Genomic DNA, 23439 nt, shown 5'->3' with positions numbered 1-23439 from the left:
TTATATAATGAAAATACGAACTGTATTTTGCTTAAATGACTGCTTTTAAAAATTAGGATCGTTGCTATGACAGTACAAATTGTTGTCGACTCATACAAACAAAACCATTCTGCGGACAAATTGATATTATACTTCAAAATATAATAAAAACAAAATAGACACTTTGATTATAATGTCAAGACTTGGTTATATGTTTACCATACATTGGATACCATAGTAACTTAGACTTCCTTTCATGTTGTGAATGTTACACATTCGAAATTCTCCTTTACATCTTGTTTCGATTCCCAGGTTTCTTAGTCTAACTGCTGTGCTATTTCTAAATTTTATCATTCTCTTACACCATAAATGCAATTGGATTGCACGTTTTGTTTTTGTAATTGACTTACATTCCATTCGGTTGTCTTCTGTCCCAGATCGTCTTACTCATTGTGCTTTCCACACTACTCCATCACAAAACTTAACTTTAGGTTTGACACAAATCTACCTCACTCTGAACGTCAATGAAAATAAGGCACTGGATCTTTATCTTATTCCAGTTCTTCAGTGCATGTTCTGTTTATGCGTCCACATGTGACTTCGATAAAATCGACCTTTCAGACTTGCTAGGACTATGGGAACCGTCTTTAATGAATTATTAACAGTTTTATTATGAATTCATATAGTTGGGGTTAAATTGTTTATGTAAGGCTGAGTATATGTAGCTGTAGTATACATAGCTGTTAACCTTCCACCAAATGTAACACTTTTAGGTTCCCTTAGAAATCTGTCAGGGATGCAGTAGAGGAACGATGGATTGGATGGGGTGAACTTAACTATATAATGTTTCTGACTGACTCTGGTTACTTCAAAAAACCAATAGTATTATCATTATAAATTGTCTGCGTGACTTATTTTTACATTTGGGCGAATGAATTATTCTAATGTTTTTAATCAACTCGTTACTTACATATCAAAGATTACGAACATGTTACTCTGGTCGTTTTTATACACGTGTGCATGGTAGTAAATTCTTGCCTATCCACTTCTTGTATTTATTAAATAATTCATAAAAAGTGAGTCACATTATTATTCACTAAGTTGGTGTATCTCCGAAATCTATTTTTTTCCATACATTCGTTGCACTTCTTATTGCATATCTGCAGTTCAGCATTAGCATCGTCGTTTGATCCAAATGGAGTAAATAATGGCAAGTACATGTTGCTTTACTAAGTCATTAATAAATTCTTGAGGTATAATAGGTAATATGTCAGGATAAAATTTGTGTCAGTGTATCGATAACAACAACTGGCAATTAGTTATATTTATCGATACTCAAACTGGTTGTGACAATTTTTAAAAACCTTGACTTATATATTAATTAAAGTAGCCAAGTGATATTTGTTTTATGAATTGAAGGGCATTCTTAAAGATCAAATTCATCAACGCATCATTTAGGCTGCACTTTTTTCGACTAAAAACAAGGGGCTGAGTGATAATATTAGTCTTTTCCTGATAAACTACTGTCCATGTCTAGTCTTTACAATGAATCAACAACGATACTTTTTCTGGTATCATGTTTCAGGTTTCTGTGACATGGCCACATACCTGTACTTTACTGAGATTAGGTTTATTGCTTGCTAATAAGCATAGCCACTGTATCTTCTGGGTTATTCTAACCTGATTAGAATAAAAAAGGGAATGTGTCATGTTCAAAGTCATTCTCCACTATTTCTCATGTTCAGATTGTGTCCTAAGTGCATCTCTAGAATCTTACGTGAAGGCTATTTGGACTGTTTATAGCAGATTTGAGTCGGTTCTCAGAAATGAATTTACAGTATTCGACTGCATTTTTATTTCGACTACACTGTTTATGTAAATAAGAGTGTACGTGCTCTTGTCTAATTTCATAATACTTCTTAACTATCATAGTGTTCCGGAACTGAAGGCCAACGCAATGCTTTTCCAGATACGGTTCATTATGACCAGTTTGTATTTCTTTGTTTCTTGTCTTCTCTTTCTCAGCAGTTAGTAGGCAACCTTTTGAAACGCGCTATGAGCAATCTAAAAGGGATATTTTTCTAATTATGATGCTTTCAATCAATTTTTCTGGAAATCGGCTCATAAGTTGACACCGTATGGATTGCTTTTTATAGATGGGGGTAAAGTTGGTATCTTTTCACCCCTTTAATAAAATACGCCCGGTTATTACAGTCACTATATTACTACGAAGGCAGCATCTTTATATATTTAAAGCTATCTAACCAACACAAGGTGTAGCCTATCTGATCCTATTAAATTTCACGTGATTAAAGTATTTAGTACATCACCTCTGTTAAGATTTATAGAGAGCAGTCTGTTTTTTTTTTAAAAGCTGAGCTTACAGTTAATTCTCTTTAGCTAGTGAGTATCGTTTTTTCAGAATATATGACCATAGTCTCTTATATATACTGTTCATCTGTCACATGAATTTTTTTTCTCTTTTTTCGAGATCGATTGATAAGTTTTTGGCTATCAACCTGTGTAAAAGAAAGTCAATTAATGTTGAACATCGAATCATTGTGCCGATTCGGACCTTTTGGGCTTAAAAATAGTACTTTTGGGTTGGAAATTTTAGACTGAACACCCTTTTATTTTAAGGGAATTAAATTAAAGATTTAGTGAATCTTCATGATCATTTTTGAAATAGTTTGAAGTTTATTTGTTTCAGTCTTACGGAGAAATAGATTCTTTTATAATTGATGACAGTAATTATGAGCAGCACGCAATATGATTTATCCAATCACTCTTTACATTCTGAAGTGAGACTCATAACATTTCGAACAAACAGATATTACTAGTAAAGCTACCTAGTTTGTGTCAGTCAGAGGTCTAATCGATTATAGTATTCGTGTTGATGAGTACCATAAAGTTAGCCAGATGGTCTGTTAGGAACCAGTTGACTGAGTACAAAACAAAGATAAGTATTGACTCGACGTTATGCTTTTTGGTGCATTTAGATTAATTTCATATGAAAGGTCGACATTCTGAAACTTTTTGGCATAAATTATTCATTCAAGTTTTCATTTTCATCCAGCACACATGCCAGTGAAAAAGAAAAGTGAAACCACTTGGAATAGTTGGCGGGGCTAAAAACCTTTAGTTGAAATTAGTAGATTGAGCGGTTTTGTTAGAGGATTTACAAACGTGGAAGTATAATTTCGGTTTTTTAGTTACTGAAATTCATTCTGTGATGTGCAATTTGACACCATCGAGAAATTAAGTATGGAAAATTAACCCACGTATATTTTTTGTTGATATTCATTCCGGACAATGTCAAGTAATGAACTTGAAGAGCAACTTAAGATCTCTAAAACCATTACAACCGTTTGTGATGGCTGTCTTAAAATAATCGTAACACGCCCTTCATCTGATCTTATTTCCCATATCTAAGAAGTTAGGCTTGTTACTTAGTCGAGAGGTTTTGTGTTTGTTTCACAATAACCACTGGTATATGTATTTTTGGTTTTTAATATCTCAATGTAGAGTAACGAATTTTACTTTAATTGTATTGTTTCATGTATTTACTAAGAATTGACTTGAATTAGTTTTCAAGAACGTTTTATCCAATTTACATAAAACAGTGTTAAATTCCTTAAGATTTCTAATCTAGTGAGAACTTTGTAATAGGAATAATTTTTCTTAATTTTGGTGTCAGGTGTTAAATTACACCATGAGAGAAGGAGAAATAGCTAGCACCAGGTATGTTGTAGTTATTGGCTATCGCCAAAGTGTTCCAAGTTTGTGCTTAGATAATTGTCCAAGCTCTGAGGATGAACCATTGTATACTGTTGCCAAAGGAGGGGAATATTCCGCCCGCTCAGATTCAACAATCAGCTGGGGAACAGAATCGTCGGAAAACTCAAGTCGTAATTTGTCTATACGTCCAGCTGTATATCCACCTTGGGCAACACATCTACCATTAGTAAGATATCATTTCGGTTGTTTACATTTCAGACTTCTTTCAACAACACGGAAAGCAGAGAAGTAGTACGCACTTCTGAGGTAGGTGGTTATTTAGTATTTAAGACATTCAAGAAAGGATAACGATGAAGATTTATCTTCGTCATGTGGCGATATTACTCAGCGCATGTGTTCCGATCTCGAAAAACTGTGGCGAAAAGAATCAACTTGTAAAGCCCATGAATGCGAGGTAGACGACATTACATTTTTTGATAACTCAGTCGTAGAATATCACTCCAAGAAACCAAACATCACGTAGTTTCAGTAGTATGGTTACACCTAAGCAGTTGATTGACTACTCAATCCGTCAGGCACCAGGTCTTTCAAGGTATTAATTTATTCTTCTGTTTCTTAGTTACCTTTATTTTTCGGAACTTCATTTTACCCATGTAAGATAGGAATTAAGTCATACCAGTTTTAGTGAATGCTGATAAAAGTAGGCATTTATCTGAGAAAGGATAATTTTAAAAGTCATTCAACGTTATTATCACTCAAGATGAATGTATGAAACTGGGAGTCATGGAAAAATGCAATGAAATGAAAATTAACTAACCTTTATGGCTGCTTTTTAACTCCGTTTATTGCTAGGGATCTTTAAATCTAGAGTGACGTACGAGAATAAGTAATTTTTACAGCAATATCCTTAGTAATATATTTGGATTTACAATGTTTCTGTCCCAGAAATCAACTAGTACTTTCGTGTACAAGTGATTGTATGATAAGACTGAGGATTTGCAAAAGTAATTTTCCAATGTAACTGCGTTATTTAAATGTTAGTCGTAACAATACGCCAAAATAATCGTTCAATTTGCTAACTACACATTCAGTTTCTGGTCAAAGCGTTTGATAAACAGCAGTGATATTTAGTTTAGAAAAGTATTTATATCGTACGCAGTAATTAAGAGTTAGTTAGGGTCTATCGTGTTTTATTATAGATGTTGAACAAGATTTTAAGTTGCAGTAACTCTTCCTACATATCTTTCTCGTCTGTCTTTTCAAACTGTTCCCAAAATTTATTCTTCCCTTCAGTCGTTTTTACTACACTATCTCTATTCTTTCTGTTCTTTTCAACTCGTCGTGCTAATGTAGTGTGGCCACTTTGACCAACATACATCTTTTCTAAGTTCTGTGTTGATCCTATCTGTGTGTATTACATACATGGTTTACTAAAACTACGCAACATCTGTTTCCTTCTGGTTTTTGAATCCATGGCCCCACACATGATGGGATTTAGGAACTCATGATCTCACGGTCAATGTTAGGTCATTGAATTAGGTTTTTTATGGGGGAACAAACCGCTAATCTATAGATGGGCCCAGTGATTTGATGTGGCTAAGTGATGGCTGTTCACAAGAAACTCGAGCCTCCGAATGAATAACAATCAAAGACAAGACCACTGGCCAAGTGAATATAATTTCATGTAATAAAATATCATGTTTGTATACAAGATACAAACATGAACATGATAAAATGTCATAGGCGATTGGCGGAAGACCTGGCGTTTAGGCCTAATTTTTGGGTATTGTATCAGGATCAAATAGTGTACATTCCAACTTCAATCAGTTTACAATATGGTGTGATTAGCACTTTTGCTATCGGTGGTATGTCTCAGTCCTGACGTGATCGGCAATTATCGTATCACATGATCCAAGGGTCTCAAGTTCACACTCCTGTAAGGTTGTGCTTACACACCTCTGGTTAGTCCCATATTAGAGCTAAACAGCTTTCTAGTGCTCACTGGTTTTTAGTTGAAGTCAGTCTATGGTGAAAACAATCTTCACTTGAAGGTAATCAGTTTTTCAGCTATTCATAGTCAATCTAAGTTTTTCTCAGTAAACTAACAATTGATAAATTCTATATAACGTTTTCTGATGAGATTATTGTTTGTAAGTTGCATTATTATTATCAGTAAAATTAATCACCACCTTGAAAGTTATATGAACTTCAGATTTAAGTCGAAAAGATATGCTATGTAAACGTTTTCGTACCATGTCACTACCGAGAAGAATATACTCTTTTTATCGAACTTAATATCAGGTTTACAAAACTGATATCAGTTCTATGTATCTATGCATTTTTCAGTCTACAAAACATCATAAAGTTTAACCCTAATTCTGTAGTTAGCTTCGCATAGTTATTCAGGAAATCAAAGTCCTCACCATTTAATTTGATGATATCAGTACTTTCTCAGCAGTTTTCCCACAGTAATTACATGTGGTCATTTCTGTTAGTGAAATCTACTCATACATTAAGTACAGTTGAAATCACTGAGCATAAGAAAACACTAAGTCTTTTTAAAAAGGAGAGATATTTCGCTCAACCTTAAAATAAGTGAGAACTGGTCAGAATAATATACATTCATTTATCAATATATTTAAATCCAAAAGTGAAATTTTAGTTCGTTTCGTTTTCTTCATTTTATTTTCTTCTATGCACAGACCAAGCAATCAATATTTAGATCATTTAAAAATTATTAATGATGTTCAAACTAATTTCAAAAATAGAATTTGGTTTACTGCACGTCTCCTTGTGTTTAATATGGATGATATATCAAATGAAAAACAATTTAGACAGACAAGCGATATGGATTGGACTAATTCATTATCTTCATTTGCTTTACGTAAATTCATTGGAATAGCCTTTCCAAATGATTCTACATGGGCATTATATGAAGATCATAAGATAGGAGTTAGGTTAGCTATCTCTTTGAAATATTATTATTTAGGATTTAAAAAAAGTGTCCCTTTGTTTAATCCATTGGGAGAGATTTTTGTGTGGTGTACATAGTATAGCTTGTAAATCTGTATTGTTAATCCCACTAACATAATAGATTAAAAATTAATTTGAACCTTTCGATTTTCAATAAGACTGAACATTTGTGTGTGATTCATCTTTTTAATCCTCACTTTCAAACTGTGAATTTTGACAATGTTTGTTGTATATCAGTGCATCATTAGTCTGCTGAAAAACTGACCATGTTTTTTTAAGTTTAATAGACAGTGCACTCTAGCTTCAATAAGTCAAAATACATCGTCGATGGATGTGACCCAAAATGTGCAAAATCTTTGTCAGGATAGCGAGTATCAGTGATTTACAGACACCTACTTTTTAGGAGTAAAGAATCATCTGTGAGGACACTAATTATTTGCTTTTTAACTGAATAAGTACCCAAAACGTTAATAAGGTAATGATGGATTGCCATCGCCATTTGTCATAAAGCAAAAATAATCATTGATATACTAAGCCAATGTGTGTGGAAGCGAGCTTGAAATTTGTCTGTTTAAGCAATTGAGCTATAAATATGAGGTAACCACATAAGTACGAAATAAGAATGAATGATAAAATTAGAATAATGTGATAATTGATTTGTAAAAATGAATAAACAGCGTATTTGCTTCTTTTAGTGTTTACCTCCGTCTGGTATATGAGTAATTATGCTGGTACACAGAAATTCGCGCTAACCCAGTACGAATCAGTTTTGACTTCCACTAAAGGTTTTATTAGCAAACAAATAACATGTCTTTTGAATATCTGATCACATTTTCAGTTGATAATGGGTTGTAGAGTTTAAATGAAGACTAGCACTAAAGAATCACTGAAAATAATGACGGAAACTGTTCAACACTTAAGTAATAGTCTATAACTACATGATGTTAAATAAATTTGATTCTCTATGGTTTGTAACTTTGATCATCTCATGATTCCGATAAGAACGCATTCCTTTGCAAAAGTCATTTAGCTATCAGGTACAGGTTTTATGGATTCAGCTTTAAATCACACGTTTCTTGTAAGCACTATCCAACAGTTCTATATGATGTAGATAAGAAGTGCTCACACTTGCTACCAATCCTCTTAAAGTCTAAATTTTTGAACACTACGCTATCGTCTCATTCGTTTTCAGTCATTTCTTCTAAAAACAGAATTCATGTCATCTCTATCGGTTTACTCTAAGCTTAAATAATTTATATTGTTCCACTGGAATTTCATTATTATTAACCAGTGTTTTTTTCTCACTGTTTTGTACATAACTTTACATTAGTTCTAAACCATTACCATTTCTACGTCGATCATTGTATCACTGTGTATGGGGAGCAAGGAATGGTCAGGTGTATTTACCAGAAATTGATTTTTTCCCTGGAGCAATATTATTTATTCGTTATTCAGATAACCATAATCCACCTAATCCATTAAAACAGTTTTTGCATCACACTGGAAATATTCTTCGCATTCTTATCACTGGAGTAGATCGACTAAGTAAACTTAATGCAATGTAAGTTTAATGTGTTGAGAAAAAAAACGTGACATCGAGTCTATAAATTAAGTTCAATGTCTTTTAAATAAGTTCAGTTTAAAAAATTAATCAGTTAACCCAGATGTTCACTGCAATCTACAGACGAGGAGTAACCAACGTGATATCTAGCTCCCAGTAACGGTTGAATTCTTTTGATTTAATTTCAGAAAGGTCACAAAGTTAAGTTATTCGACATCGTAGTGCACTTTGATTGATAGAGTTTAGTCACTAAGGTATTAACAAGATGACATTTGTTTGGTTGGCGAAAATACGAATAAGATGCTAATGATGTAATATCTCCAAATATTTCATTAAAATCTGGTCGATGAGGAATACAAAACCGGTTTAGAAGGGATGATGTATTTAGTTGGGTGTTCGAGATCTTGTAAGATTAGTGTTTGACGAGATGCTAAACTAGTTTCTTTACTGGATACCTTTAACTAATTTCCAATAAAACTAACAAGGTCATCACCAGGTACTGAACTTCTAGTGGATTATTTGATCTATCATTTACTTACCATAGCAATGAATTATCTTAAGTACATTAATACTAAACTTAGAAATGTTACTATTCTTTATTCCTTGTAGCCAATAATCCTACTACGCGGCAACCGCCTCAAATAATTTTGTATCGAGAAGTATAATACCAAGAATACGTATAAGATGATAAAAAGCAGATATTTATGATCAAATATTAACTATAACATTTAACGTTTTACTTTTTTAAAATAATCGTTTTGTAAAAGAAAATTTTATCTAGTTTTCCTTCACTAAAATTGACCAGTTAAATACATTTGTAGCGGTTTGAAAGAATTTGTGTATTAAATTCCACTTAATAAAGCTCACCAATCATTATACTTGAAAAATAAGGGTTGACTTCTCTAAGCATCGTTTATTTTTTCGGTGTTGATATGGTTTGATGATAAATATTTGTGGGCACAATAGTTTTCAATCATAATTTTCAGACAATTAGGACCTAACGCAGAATATAATGGTTATTTATTATTTTCTATAACTGCCATGTTATATTTTATGGTCTACAAACTTCAAGGAACATTAAAGGCTAAAACACCACCTTGATGATTATCTAACAGTTCGTTCATGTTTATTTGTTTTTTACATTTTTAAAAATGTTTTGTGCCATAGTGAATCAGAATTATCAAGACAGAAGGTACCCAAAGAACAGTGGTTTTCTGTAATGGCAAAACTTCATGTCGCACGTTTATTAATCAGGCCGAGATATATGATGGAGTTGTTTAAATTACAATGTGAGTATTTTGAATTGTACGAGCAAATGATTTTATGATCTGTAATTTAACGAATAAAACAAATATATCTATCATCATTATTCGCATAACCGCTTTTGCTGACGTTATTACTGACCACTTTATTGCAAGCATAAGAATGCAATATTTACAAAGTATAACTGATAGCTTCAACGTAGAATAAATACTGAATTGCCTTTTACCATATGACTAATCAATTGTCCATTTCATTATTACAAGTAGTTTGGTTAGATGATTTGAATCAATACATGTGTCAAGTTTTAAAGTAAATGCAATGATAACTTGAAAAGATTTATCTTGGCGGAGAATGTTTTGTTAAAAAATAAAATTTAGTCAGTGTGAGATATCAGTGTCGAATATAGATGACATTATGTCCCTCATATATATTTTACTTCTATTGCTTTTGATCTACATAGCTTATGAACATATCCACTAATTTCTAAACAAGCTAGCATTTGAAACACAGAACCTACATCGATTGGTCTTTGAGTAGTAATCAATGACATATTTGTCCAGTCCATTAGTTGTAATCAAATTATATTGATTAAGTTGGAATATGGTCATTAGTCCAAGTGACTCGAGATCGCGTGCACCACATATTTATGTTGTGGCGTTGGAGGCAGTCAGAAGGAAATCTTCCTTCAACCATCTAACGTAAATCCATAAGGCCTACATTTAGTCTGTACCACTGTAAATGCTGTTCTCATAATAATGATAATAATAAACAATCCGCATTTTATTCGATTTAGCTTGGAGCCATACATATAACCAAGAACTTCAGAGGATTTTCCTCAACCCTGGTCAGTATAACGGTTTATGGAAACTTTCATGTAGTGTCGAATTGGGGTTCCGTATATAATTATTTTCATATAATTTAGCATAAGTTTTGTATATTTTAATTCAGAATTTTAAGCGATATATTTTACTACATATTAATTTCGTTTTTGTTTGTTCATACTTTATCCAGATGAGATTATTATCCTTTGTTTCTTCCTAATCCTTTTTTAAGTATTTGGTCAGCACTTAGTGTTTATTTCACATTTATAGGTTTATGGCGTCAAGAGTTACGAAAACGTAATAGTCCCATTGAAGCCTACTTAAATTTACATTTATACTACCGAAACTATATAAAAAGTAACAAACAGCTGATGGGTGATACTACTACTAAAAATAACAATAACCTTTCAAAAGAAGACGAATTAAATATAAAGAAACAGTTAATTCGTAAAATATTCGAGGATGGCTTAATATGGTTTAGACTTTCAGGACTAGACAAAGTTAGTTGTAATTATTTAATTTTGTTCATCCTTAAAGAAATTGGTTTGTTTTAACCAAACGTTTACTGAAAAAATTGCCGATGAGACGCTTTTCTAAAATACGGCTTAGTTTGCATAATTTAGGATAATTCGATACTTTTGCATATGTGATGCAGTATATGATTTCTTATTTCTCTTCATCAACGTGTTTATATATGTATACCGGATTGGTATCCTATTGTTATATCAACGCCATAATTAAACCATGACGTATAGTTCACAAAGCAGTAGACAGTGATAACACCGAAACTTCACCAAACTCACCAGAAGGTTGTAAAAGTTGGAAGATAAGCGTTGGACGGACAAAAATCTAATGATTGGAAAACAGGAAGCCTATCTGTATGTATGCTTATGACAAAACACTATGCCGATACTTTTTTCGTATAAAGATTCATTCGAAATGAAAACTCACTTGGAATATATGCCTACAAGCAGACCAAATAAGAGAACTGTCAAATATCAACCATAAAAGAATTCCTTTAATAATTCCCAGTGGAAGTACAAATTCACGTTTTTCGGTTTCTTTGATTGAGTTAGGTTGATATATTTAGTGATTACCAGAAGCATTAAATGCATTAGTAGTTTGGTAAATTCGGATGCCGCTTCATATCAAGAAGTCAACTATGTGACCGACCTTGATTAGCTTGTCAATCAGTCAGAAAACAGAGCTTATATGAGAACCAACTTATGATAAAATTATAATGAACAACAAGTTTTCGTGTGATTAATGAATCTTTTCACGTAAATTATTTCTTAGAGTAGAAGAAAAGGAATCAGGGTTAGAGAATATTGCTGAAGTAGGATAGTGATTTGTATTTATAATGGTGGATACTTGTGCAAGTGGTTATATGGGTTTGAAAAGGGTGTGAGGTTACTTCATAAAATTTAATAATCCTGTTAAATGTCATGTATTTTCAATCTATTTACTTTTCACCATTTTTCCCCCAAGAAGAATTAATTTCCATCGTCATTCTAAGGATCACTCAAGTTTGTGCCTATTCTTTAGCCTTGCTGTGTTCATTAATTTTCACCATCGAAGTAGCGATATATTACTAAGTTATGATGAGTTCTTACATAGCTCTTAACAAGTTACAAACCATCCGTCATTGATTTTGGAATCTGATTGCTGCTGTCGTACCATTAGGTCAAAGCTTATAATCTAAGATCAAATAAACAATATTTTGCTTGTCCATTTAACAGTCAATACCGTAATAATAATAATAATAATAATAATAATAATAATAATAATAATAATAATAATAATAATAATAATAATAATAGTAATAATAATAATAATAATGATAACAATAATAATTTACTGTGCAATAATTTAATGCATTAGTTTCTCATAAAGTTAACTTCATTGAACACAATTTCGAAATGATTAAGAATAAATCTTGGTTACTGAGTCATAATAAAAGAGAACCATGTTAATAAAATCTTACCATACTCCTTTATTTTTACTTCTTATAATCTTATTAGACTATTGTTAAAACTACTTTTAATGGTCAGTTAATCAATAATATTCCAAAACTTTTTTTTAGACAGAGAACTTAGATTTATTATGGAACGCGTTAGAGGCTCATTCAGGTTTCAATGGAATTATGCATTTCGCAGATTACATTTCACTTGTTTTTGGAGAATTACCTGAATTTCATCGTACACTAGTTAAGAAAGTAAGCAGTTTCTGACACATTTTTTAGTAAAGAATGAGTAAACTATCAAAGTACCCAGTTTGGGGTTTTAATTCGCATTTATTGATATATCACTGAATAGTGATCTCTGCTTAAAGAGGACATTCGGTTATTGTCAAGATAGCTTCCACCTGCAGAAAACCCAAGCCTGCAAAAGCTTGTTGAACTTGTTTATGGTTTAACTGTTACCTGAGTAATAATCGTGTTTCTGTTAATCTTACTATCGATTTCGTACTTACTTTCGTCGGCGTAGTCATTCATTCACATAAATATACATTTCTTTATAACTGGTGTCTGTGTGCACGTCTACTGTTCACTTATTTCATCAATTGTTTCCGACATATATAAATCAAGTTTGAAGTTGATCACTTCATCCGATCACATGCTGCATGTTCACATTTTCGTACACGTTTGATATCTTCATTTTTTGTTTGTCTAACGATGGAGATGCATGAAATAAACCATTCCTAACATATTCCTTACTAGAGTTTTTAAAATCACTTCCAACGCTATTGGTATGAAAAGATATTCAAATTTAAACTGAGATATATTAATATTGGATAAGTAAAACGTGAGAATATAAACGAGTCAGTTGCGCTTGTACAACACAAAATCATGTCAACAATAGAACCTTTGAAATCCAGGAAATCCTGGGCATTTAATTTCCAACTGCTTTTAGGATTCTCAGGATTGGGTATACAAGACATTCAGTTTTCGTTCACATGGATATAAATCATGTTACTTTTGTAAGAACGGTGAAAGAATAATGTTGAATCACCATATGCAAAACCAGTCTACTCAAATTCTGGACTACTGTAATCACTCAATACTAATGTTTAAAAACCAGATTATTTTATCTTACAATTAACTCTTCACAGATAGGTTAATGTGCTGAATGATTAATACGGTTATTGCGCAATCAAACGTTTTATTTCGTGTTTTAATCGGTTATAATAATACAGTACGACTCCATTCTGTTCACTTCAAACGCGACATCTTAGTTACGTTTTGCCTGTCTTAATTCAATTAGTACTATTAGTAATTTGTAATACCACCTCAAAACTACAGTTATTTATCACAGTTTAGAATATCTCTCAGCATTGTTTTGTATGCGATAGTTATATGAATAGACAGATTTCAGTTACTATTCGCTACATCAGTGTGTTCACCGTACTTTTATCTGTTTAGTACACTTGTAATATATATGTATAAAGATGTTTGGAAGTATTGACCATTCGATTATTAGTCACTTCCTAAGAGTGCCGTGTTTGGCACGGAATCTGAAGGTTATGGGTTCGGTTTCATATGATTTTCGTAAAGGTAGATAATATTTTTAGATGAAAGTAAAATGTATTTTAATATCTATGTTTGGTTCATAATTGACAAAACGATGAAGGAGCTTTGATATTTATATTCTCACAGAAGTTAATAACAATCATAGTTTTGTACATTTTTAGCGTTCTGAATTATGTATACCTTGAAACACGACTTATGTATCGTAAATGGATTAAGATCCTCCTCAGTTATTTTAAGCTTCGTTTATATGTTAGAAAAGTCAAATATCTTGTTTGTTTCAATAGATTGTGGTTTGGAATACATCTACAGATACAATCCATTTTTTGTTTTATTACGTAAATCAACTAATCTCATCTATTTCTAACAATTTAAACAATATTTTGACGTGGAAATGCTTCATTATTTATTCCATGTGTCCTTCTAAGCTGACCATCTAATAATTGTTTTCGAATTCCTAGTTTTATAATAACAATTTACTCTTAAACACTGCATTATTTCTTGGTTCAATCATGTAGGTATTTTTAAAAATGGATCCAAATCGACTTGGTCATATCCAATTACTGGATATCAAACGATTTTTCAATACTCCTAAATGGGCTGTGAATCAACTGGGTAAATTCTAAATTCTTTTGGTTTTTCAAAAATGGTGTGGCGTTTGTCATTCTTCCTTATACAGTAAATAAATCTCTTTTAATTAATGAGGCAAATAAATGGTACTAAGGGTGCGACTGCACTCTTACTAACAAACTTTTACCAATCTAAACTAAACTAACCACTTTCAGCATAAATAAATACAAATGCATTGAATATGTTATGTTTCTTCAATTGTATAAAATGAGATATCTAGTTCTAATGAAGAACACTGTACTGGTTCCTTTAAACTTTAGTTTCAATTTTTTTTTCATAAGGTTTTGATTTAAATATGGAACAAATAGCAAGATGGTTTCCTTTCCGTTACCATTCATATCAGTCTAAAAGCGTTTTAGGAATTTGAACAAAACACTCAAGTAAAAATATCTGTCTACACAGAAATCTTTACTAATGACGGAAAGTCCCATTACTAAAATTCTGAGAAATACGAAAGTAACATGAAGAGTATCAAGGATAAATCTACCATACTCGGGATGATGTATGCAGAGATGTACAATTTTTCTTAACATTTTGAGTCGGATGTAAAAACTTATGAGCACAACTTCTGAAGTGCTCAGTTGTCCTAACGTTGTGTAGGCCATGCCTTCACAGATTACATTTTGTTTGCTTCACGAAATGTAGAAAGTGCAAAATGCTCGTATTATTAGTTATCTTCTTTACCGTTTCTGGAGTTTCCTAAATTTCACATTAGGACAATTACTATATGCATTTACTTATTAAAAAGCATTAATTATACACAACAATAATGTTTCATTGCTATGAAATTTCCATTAATGTTCCCAGGTACTAATATAGCTCATTCAATACCGGATGTTTTGAAAATTTTCGAAAAATTCGTTCATGTTCAAAAACGCCTAGAGTATACAGAATTCGAAGTATATTATCAAGCTGTTTCGACTACTTTAGGAGAATGTCCTGTTGATCAGTTAAGATCAGATGCAGCATATATGGATTTATGTTCATTGCTTCCATCAAGTGAGTGCGCTCAAAACTATTTTCTAGGTGAAAACATAAATGATTCCTGTGATACATTTATAAAATTAATACAAGATACATGGTGCATTTGATTGTCTATGCTGTGATAATGATGATCATGATAAACGTATAGAATAATTCAGACAAACTTGCTTCCACATATTTATATTTAAACATGCAGCTGTCACTAGTTGTTCTATATAACGTTGTGTTTTAATCTACATAATTTGTTTTTTTAATCTTTTTTATGAAGTTATGATTTTGATATGTTCGTAATAAATTTGGGATTTTTGTTCCTTCTTAGTTTTTAAAATCGTCAGTTTTCAAAGCATATATTTTGTTAGGTACACAAATATCGGTACAGCTGGGCAACAAAATATGCTCTAAAAAATAGTGAAATGGAATTATCAAGAGGTAGGTGAGGAAGGGGAAGAACAATCAAAAATAAACAAATGATTAGGGATAATAATATTAATAATAATGAGTGGCCGAGAATAGTAATATGATAGAATATATAGTTCAGTTAAAAATACAACCAGCAACACATCTCTCAGTTAAGCCACGTCCTCTCAATTTTTTATATGAAGGATGTAAAAGAAAGCTACTGCAGGATCTCCATTGGCTTCCGTTTCCACTCACATTTGGTAATGTCTCAAGCCACTAAGTTGTATAATCCTTAGAATCCTAACCAGGGAGCAGTGAGGAACTGAAATGTCCCAGTCTCGTACGGTTTTCATTCATACTATGACATTGTGTTGTGAAATGACCACTTCTCCCAATGTTGTACCTCGCCCAGAGTCCGAAAATAAAGCACAACATGAAAATCGCTCAGATGATTTTCGCAACACATGTCCAAACCACCGAGGTCAGTGTTTCAAGATGGTGACACTAAATTGTCATCACTGATCCCGGATACACATTGTCGAACCTCAGCATTGCTAACACGGTGTTGCCATCGAATGTCACCACTACTTCGAAGACAGAGAGTCACCGGACATCTTCAGCTAGGAAAGGTCAGGTTTCACAATCACGGGGCAGGATCGCTCTCCTCGACGCGTTGTAGATCGGATATTTCAGTCACACTAACATCATGAAGGCGCCAAAGATGAATCAGCTTGGCATAATCCACTCTGAATTTCACTATAAGTAGGTTGATCTCATCGATCATGCCATCATCATCACTCGCACAGCTTACCATACACACGAACATATATTGCGGTTCACCACCAAGTATGAGTGACAGTACAGATTTCTGAGTCTTGTAGAAATGTGTTGTATTCGGAACGTGCAAAGTAAATCTCATAGTTACGGACACGGATTTGCAACAGAAGAAGTGCGAATTGGATAGCTTTTGTCTCATATCATAGTAAGACGATATCGTATGGTTACCGAGAAGTTTTCCTCCAGGTGACAGATCTATGCAATCGTAGAGTACAGTTCTTTTTTGCAACAGATTGACGGGAACCCTAACATCAAAAACATAACGACGGTTGGCCTTCATTAATTATTGTTGAGGAACACTATCACTTCGTCCCAGGATTTCCGGAACACTATTTCAAAAGCCTTCCCAAACAACTCAATCAGTTTCCTGATCAAAATTTCGCCCTCACCTAACGAAGGGAGGGATTGTAGGCCATCTGGGCCCGGTGAATTGTGGCGCTTTAGAAGTTGGAGTACTTTGAGAATCTTCGATTCGTTAGGTTGATCAGTTGTCACCGATCAGGGATGACAAGAAATTTAATTGGCGATTCTGTGAATAATGGGCCAGCTGGGCTGTTTTATGAAAAACTCTAGTAACCGTTTAAGACCTTGGATATTACTAATTGGCTTTCCATCAACTTCCAAAATTGCTTCACAGACGCCCAATCTCCGGTTATCCGTTGAAACAGCTTCCGGACTCAGGTGTTGTTTTCAGCTCGTCAGCGCTTCCCAAGCGCTGTTTCTTACACACTGTAAGATTACTTGCGTAAGAATCTACGTATAACGTCAAACTCGCTTTCCACTACAGTAAACTAGCGTGCCTCAAAAAGTTGTAAGAAACCTTCAGAAATCTAGTATTTGTAAGTAGTACACTGTGAAATCGAGGCATGCCCATCATTTTCATAGTGTCATCCAAACGTAGGAAATAACTACAGTTCTTTCTGATTGTTGTATTTGTTTTAACTATAGTTTTGAACAGATAGCGATTGTCAGTGTAGAATAAGTGTAAGCCAGAATAAATCATATAATTTTAAGCTTTAATAAACAGTGTGATTTCTGAGAACAACCTAAACCGGTAGGTTTTTGGTCTACTAGATTGAAAGGTCAAAATAATGGATTAGAAGTTAATTGATGTCATGCTTGAAAACTCCCAACCTATTTATTATAGATTAAAAGATACATAACAAAATTCAATCATATGAAGTTATGAACAGACGTTTTGAAACTACTTCGTCATATAGTATCTGAATAAAAATTATGAAGGTCCGATTTGTCGTGACATAAAAAGAAATGTGATTTGGATTGCCGAGAAATACGTTTTATTTACTAATGATATAATCTTTGAGGCTATATAACAAACTCATAAGTCTCAATGTTCATAAACAAAATATTTCTTTATAGAACAAATTAAAGCGATTTGAAATACTGAGAGTAGGTTGCAAATTGTCTGATGCAATCATAACTTCTAAGCATAACCGCTCCCTGAAACCTAGAACTTCAAAGTCTGGAGAAGCGACCTTATATTTCCATAAAATTAGAATAATTAAATTTCCTTTACTTACCTTTAGACATATACTTCCTAAATAAGTCTTCGTAATTGAGTCATACAAATCCTTATCATGTATATAAGCTAGTAATAATTCCCCCAACTGATTTTTATTGATAATTGAACAAATTGCAGGACATTTCGTGGATAGTAGCTAAGGTTATGTGGTGTAAAACGTAGAAATACCTACCACGTTGGCAAAAGCAAGGAAAGATGACAAGTTTTCAATATTATTTACTGAACCATCCATTTGTAAATGTTCAAGAATAATATTACTCCATGGACTAGTCAATAAGAACATATCTGTGCATTGTAAGCAAATATAGATAACTTACTGATAAATGATTGTTTTTTGGTAGTTAAACAGATATATTTAATCAGACAACCATACACTTCGATTGACAGTTCTTGAATAAATCTGTGGGTTATGTCCATGATTTTAGTATTCAAGCACATGAAAAGCTGCGAGAAATATAACAGGAATTAGTTAAATTCGACACAATAAAAACACAGTGCTATTCAAGAACGCAAATATTGGGATAAAATTACTAGTTGTTATTGATAAACAAAGAGACGACATACCCATAATTGACTGAGATCATTTCTTAACACGCTTGAAACCATGTTTAATCACTTTAGTTGAAAACAAGCTAGCAGAATGAAGTGAAGCACTCAGCTTGACACTACAGAACGTTGAATACTGTCAACACGAAACCTTATGAACTCTTAGCATTCATCAGAAAAGAAATCATTCCTAAAAGATGCTAGTTAGTCATATTGCTAAATAAGTTACTACTAAGCCGCTAGACCGTCGAGTCTCCTACTAATTTAAGTAAGATCCTGAATGACCGTGGTAGGTAGAAAGGCAATCTCAATTTTAGGGAATCGAACTGTATTTCAATAATTATCACACCATATAATCTAAAATTGGTTGGCTCGTTCAGTAGGGAAGTCGCGTAATTAACAACGATTTGTGAAAAATACTGATGCTCACTTCACAGTAATAGTTCTCGTTTGAGTTTTCAGATATATCCGGCCATAAAAGATGAGACAGTGGTCCGTAAAATGATTCCAATAAACAAACAAGTGCACTGGTCTGAATGAAAGGAGATCCATTTGTTACTGGATTGTGACTCAAAATTTCTAAAATTGTTTCTGGATTCATAAACAGTAACTGTAAGGAAAAGCGATCAAAATTTTAGTATTCGTATGAAAATGAAATTAAAACAAAAATTGGTCTAAAAATTGTTTAATTCTCTGACTACTTCAGAAAGTGATTTCATAACTCGACTTCATGTTGCCTCACATAAACAAAAAATGGTGACAGATCTGAAGTATATATGTATTCAACCTTAACAAAATTATTTTTAAGACGTTATAAACCAGTATGAATTCAAGATAAAGACTTTTTACCTAATGAACTATGATGGATTTATCAATTCACTTTATGGTAGAAAGTACTGAAAGAAGCCCGAAATACTATCTGATAGTGCTGACAAACTTCATCTTCTTGAATTTTAAAAATAATTTTGTCGTATAAATCTAGAATAAAAGCACTTTCTCTGTGATTCACGATGAGGACTTGATTTCCAAACAAAAGGATATAAAAGACAAAGTGAATGTCACCGTACAATGACTAAACTAATTTTTTTTTATCAACGTATGAAAATTAATCGTCTCTTTATATTATTACTATTGTAACCTTTGCTTTATAAAAGCCTCAAGAAAATGGATACATCACATGATTCCCGGAAGCTTAATGTTAGAAAATTTATACGTATAGAAAGATTGCAAAACATGACTCTTTTTATTTCGGAACTCTGATTGATTTATTTTATGAATTCGTCTGCTTGACTGTTGAACTTGGACTTCTTTAGACCATGTAGATGTCATAGTTTTGTAAATCAAAAACGAAACGTTTTCATCTAAACGGAGAGTGAGTAAACGCTAATTCTGGTAAATGTTTCTGCTGGTTCTAAATTTATCTTGGTAAACCTTTCTGATTCATAATCACATTAAGCATCTTTGTTATTGAGTATGTTTTTTCCCTGAGTCCATTATCGATCTGTTTCTCATAGCTTTAGCTTTCACCATCCATCAAAATTTGTAGAATTTGTCAGGATTCAGTTTTTTTCAACTTTCTTCTTAATGCGTTCTGAGTCACTCGGATTGTCAGACGGTTCACTAATTCAGATGGAGCTTTCAAGATTCACCTAAATTTACAGTGCTAAATGATTTTTCCAGAGCTGAGTCAATATAACATTGTTTCTCTGATGAGATTTAAGAATTTTCATTTTGTGAGGTATAACATTTATAGAAGTCAATGGCGTTTTTTATTGTGACTTAAGTTAAAAAAAGTGAGTATACAAATGAATGAACGTTTAAATATAGGGGTGAAATACAGTAAGGAAATGAACGAATTTGTTAATAAATTAAGTGATTCAAATATATAATCACTCACGTTACTAACAGAGTCAACGATATCATGATTGACTATTAAATGCTTTGTACAAATATTTATTGAGGCGCCAATCCCTAGAATGGAGTCCAATTCTGCAGCTGTGATTTGAAACTCTTCAGTATGTATTTTCAAACGATCAGCTGCAGAACTTTTGGAAGTCTCCTTCGAAAAGCGGAAAATACAACTTTCCCAGGTTTGGATTTCTGAACATAGCAGTTTTACAACTAGATGGATAAACATAATTCTTAATTTGACAAAAATCAGAGATGATCAAGGTAGGATAAATCGTGCAGGTTCTATAAAATTTTCTTTTTTGTAGTTATAGAATTTCCAAATCATCCGTATTATACGAGTTACCATTTAAAAAGAATATTCCACTCCTTTCTAGAGAAGATAGTTTTTACCAGGGCTTGATAAGGTCTCAATAACTGTAAGAATCAAGTGTCAGTAGACAGCTTTTTGTCCTGTTTCAGACCACTCCACCAGCCGACAACTATTGGATTCAGTTATCACTGAAACCCAAGACCATTAGGCCAGTAAATTGGAATCTATTGGTTCGCACATACAAACATGAGTTAATCCAGGATACAGTGGAACCAACATTTTATGCCATTTATGTGTCAGCAGATCCCTTACATTATCGGTTACTGCTTTCTGCTGAAAGTTCAGGAGAACTGTCCACAGGATTATTATTGACGATATCACTTTACGATGAAATCTTTATGCGAACCTAAAAAATTATCAAATACTAACGCTATAAGATGAAGGTCCGAATTTTTAGTTTACTTTGTGTACTTAAAGTCAAATTAATACTGTCAATTTTATCCAAAAGGATCGTTCCTAGTACTGACTCTGTAAGCCGTAATAAATATTTTGCTTATCTCAATTATAATCGATGAGGTAATGAAGTTCTTTATCGACAAGCGATGAATAAAATACACAGCCATGTGTGGAGTCCATTTAGCTGTTAGGAGAACGTAAAGGTTCTTATTAGTTCAGTAGGTTATGATTCAATAGATGTTTAGCTCTAGAAGACAAATATTACTTTTTGATGCATTAGACGTAGACGTATAAGTATTATTTGTTAGCCCGCTAAAGACACTGGTTCGTTTTGAACAGGTGTGAGTGTGATGAGACTTGAGATAGTATTGGCCAAAGCGTATATTTTATCTAATGTAAATCCTAGTAAAAAATTTAAAAGATGGTATGACTTATAGCTTAAAATACAATTAAAGTTTAGGTTAGATGGTTAAAAAATCAGGGTTTTGAAGTTAGTGTAAGAAATTATGATTTAAGAGTTTAGGATTAAGGGGTTAGTACTCGGTTTAATTTCGAGATGGTGATGATCGGTAGCTCAGTGGATGATTTTGGGAGTGTTTCGGTCCCTGACTGAACCAACCATCTCGAACAAGAAAACTTTACTGAAACTACTTATGATGTTATGCACAGGAAGTAAAATTCAACCTTCAACTATTATTTTCATTAAGCTGTTACATTTTCAGTATGAGCGTTCAGTAACTCGAGAAACAGTATGTTCGTTGCGGTCTTATTCAATACTGCTCCGCATATTTCATACGGTTTAACTAAACCAAGAGTAAATTCGACAAAAATCCCATATTTAGCGAAAAAAAGAATTTATAGTCAACTAACTTTGTACTTGTGTATTACTATCAGAATTCATCAAAATGTGTAATATGATCTCGAGAAGATCATTTCGAAGTGAAGAATTAGGATCGAATCGTTCATTCGCTAGAAGTCTAATAACTTGAATCATTTTGGCAGATTAACAAAAATAAAAACATACTTTGTTGTGCCACCATGACAACAAACTGAGAATGAAGGAAGACTTCGTGTAGAAACAAGCAGGTTATTTTTAACATTTTCACATACGCATATTTCAGCTCATCTGGGAATGAAAAAAATTTATTGGATTTCAATTCTGAAGTTAATTGTTTTTTCCAATGAATTTAATGAATGACAATTCATTTCTAGATTAGAAACAAATTTTGCATAGTGGCTACTTATAATAAACGAGACTACTGAATAAGTGATATTCATAAAATATATGTTATATAATCCGATAATATACCATCTGTAGTGCTTGGGATTGATTAAATATCTTAGTCGTAAATGCTCGCCGGTATATTTACCTTAAATGTTTGGGAAAAAATAGGGAATTCAAGAAAAACCAATAATATCGTAGGAGTGCATCCATTGAATATACCCTGAAATTTTCACTACACAACAAACGGCATTTGGTATCTACAGAAAATTATTATTTATTGGTAAAATGACCATATTTGTTCCGTGCACATTTTTTTAGTTCTAGTAACAGTCGAATGCTAAACTCATCCTGTTTAAAAGCCAGTGTAATTGATTACGTAAATTTTCACATGGATAATACTATTCATTTTTTTGTGACAATCAAATACGATGGCGTTGTACCATATGATGTAGAATGATCGAAATATTGCAAAATTGAATGCTTTTAACTAAATACTGCTTTGGAAACTATATATTTTAGGCCTAATTAAATAAAATTTCCACATACAGTATTATTCAAACTTATGCAAGTTATCAAACAAAGTCGGCTTCATTCCGGATTTAGTCACCTAGTTTACTGTTCTACCTCACAAGCATGAAATTTAACTCAGCTACATAATTTGTGGAGGAACTCACTATACAACTCAAGCATCAAAATCACTAACTGGATTCTAGTAGCCTAGAACTTAGAGTTACGTT

At 32.8% G+C, this 23439-nt stretch overlaps 2 protein-coding genes across 3 annotated transcripts in view; one reads left to right on the top strand and one right to left on the bottom strand.

The window, feature by feature from the left end:
- The first annotated feature begins 230 nt into the window (after window positions 1–230).
- Window positions 231–15787, top strand: CAPS2 (Calcium-dependent secretion activator 2). The gene is made up of 12 exons (XM_012945154.3): window positions 231–291; window positions 3677–3943; window positions 3976–4023; window positions 4061–4171; window positions 4209–4309; window positions 6420–6674; window positions 8021–8251; window positions 9419–9540; window positions 10606–10835; window positions 12419–12550; window positions 14380–14476; window positions 15299–15787. Exons 2-12 carry the CDS (start codon window positions 3692–3694, stop codon window positions 15580–15582), a joined length of 1863 nt encoding a protein of 620 aa, XP_012800608.3. The 5' UTR covers window positions 231–291; window positions 3677–3691; the 3' UTR covers window positions 15583–15787.
- Window positions 15403–23439, bottom strand: part of MS3_00003057 (uncharacterized protein) — a 20980-nt gene continuing 12943 nt past the window's right edge. Inside the window, exons 22-29 of one of the 2 annotated variants that reach the window (XM_051210738.1) lie at window positions 22502–22603; window positions 22348–22461; window positions 20698–20921; window positions 19231–19410; window positions 18572–18698; window positions 18427–18539; window positions 18253–18390; window positions 15403–15873 (exon numbers count right to left, since the gene is read on the bottom strand). In XM_051210738.1, the coding sequence (XP_051070755.1) occupies window positions 15814–15873; window positions 18253–18390; window positions 18427–18539; window positions 18572–18698; window positions 19231–19410; window positions 20698–20921; window positions 22348–22461; window positions 22502–22603 (1058 nt within the window). In that variant the 3' untranslated portion in view covers window positions 15403–15813. Of the gene's footprint in view, window positions 15874–17672; window positions 18208–18252; window positions 18391–18426; window positions 18540–18571; window positions 18699–19230; window positions 19411–20697; window positions 20922–22347; window positions 22462–22501; window positions 22604–23439 lie in introns of those variants that run through there. The other variant, XM_051210737.1, reaches the window with a different exon arrangement.

Source organism: Schistosoma haematobium, chromosome ZW (assembly GCF_000699445.3).
Source record: "Schistosoma haematobium chromosome ZW, whole genome shotgun sequence".
Taxonomy (NCBI): domain Eukaryota; kingdom Metazoa; phylum Platyhelminthes; class Trematoda; order Strigeidida; family Schistosomatidae; genus Schistosoma; species Schistosoma haematobium.
The sequence above is the reverse complement of the archived record's forward strand: the minus strand, read 5'-3'. Positions and strand labels throughout refer to the sequence as shown.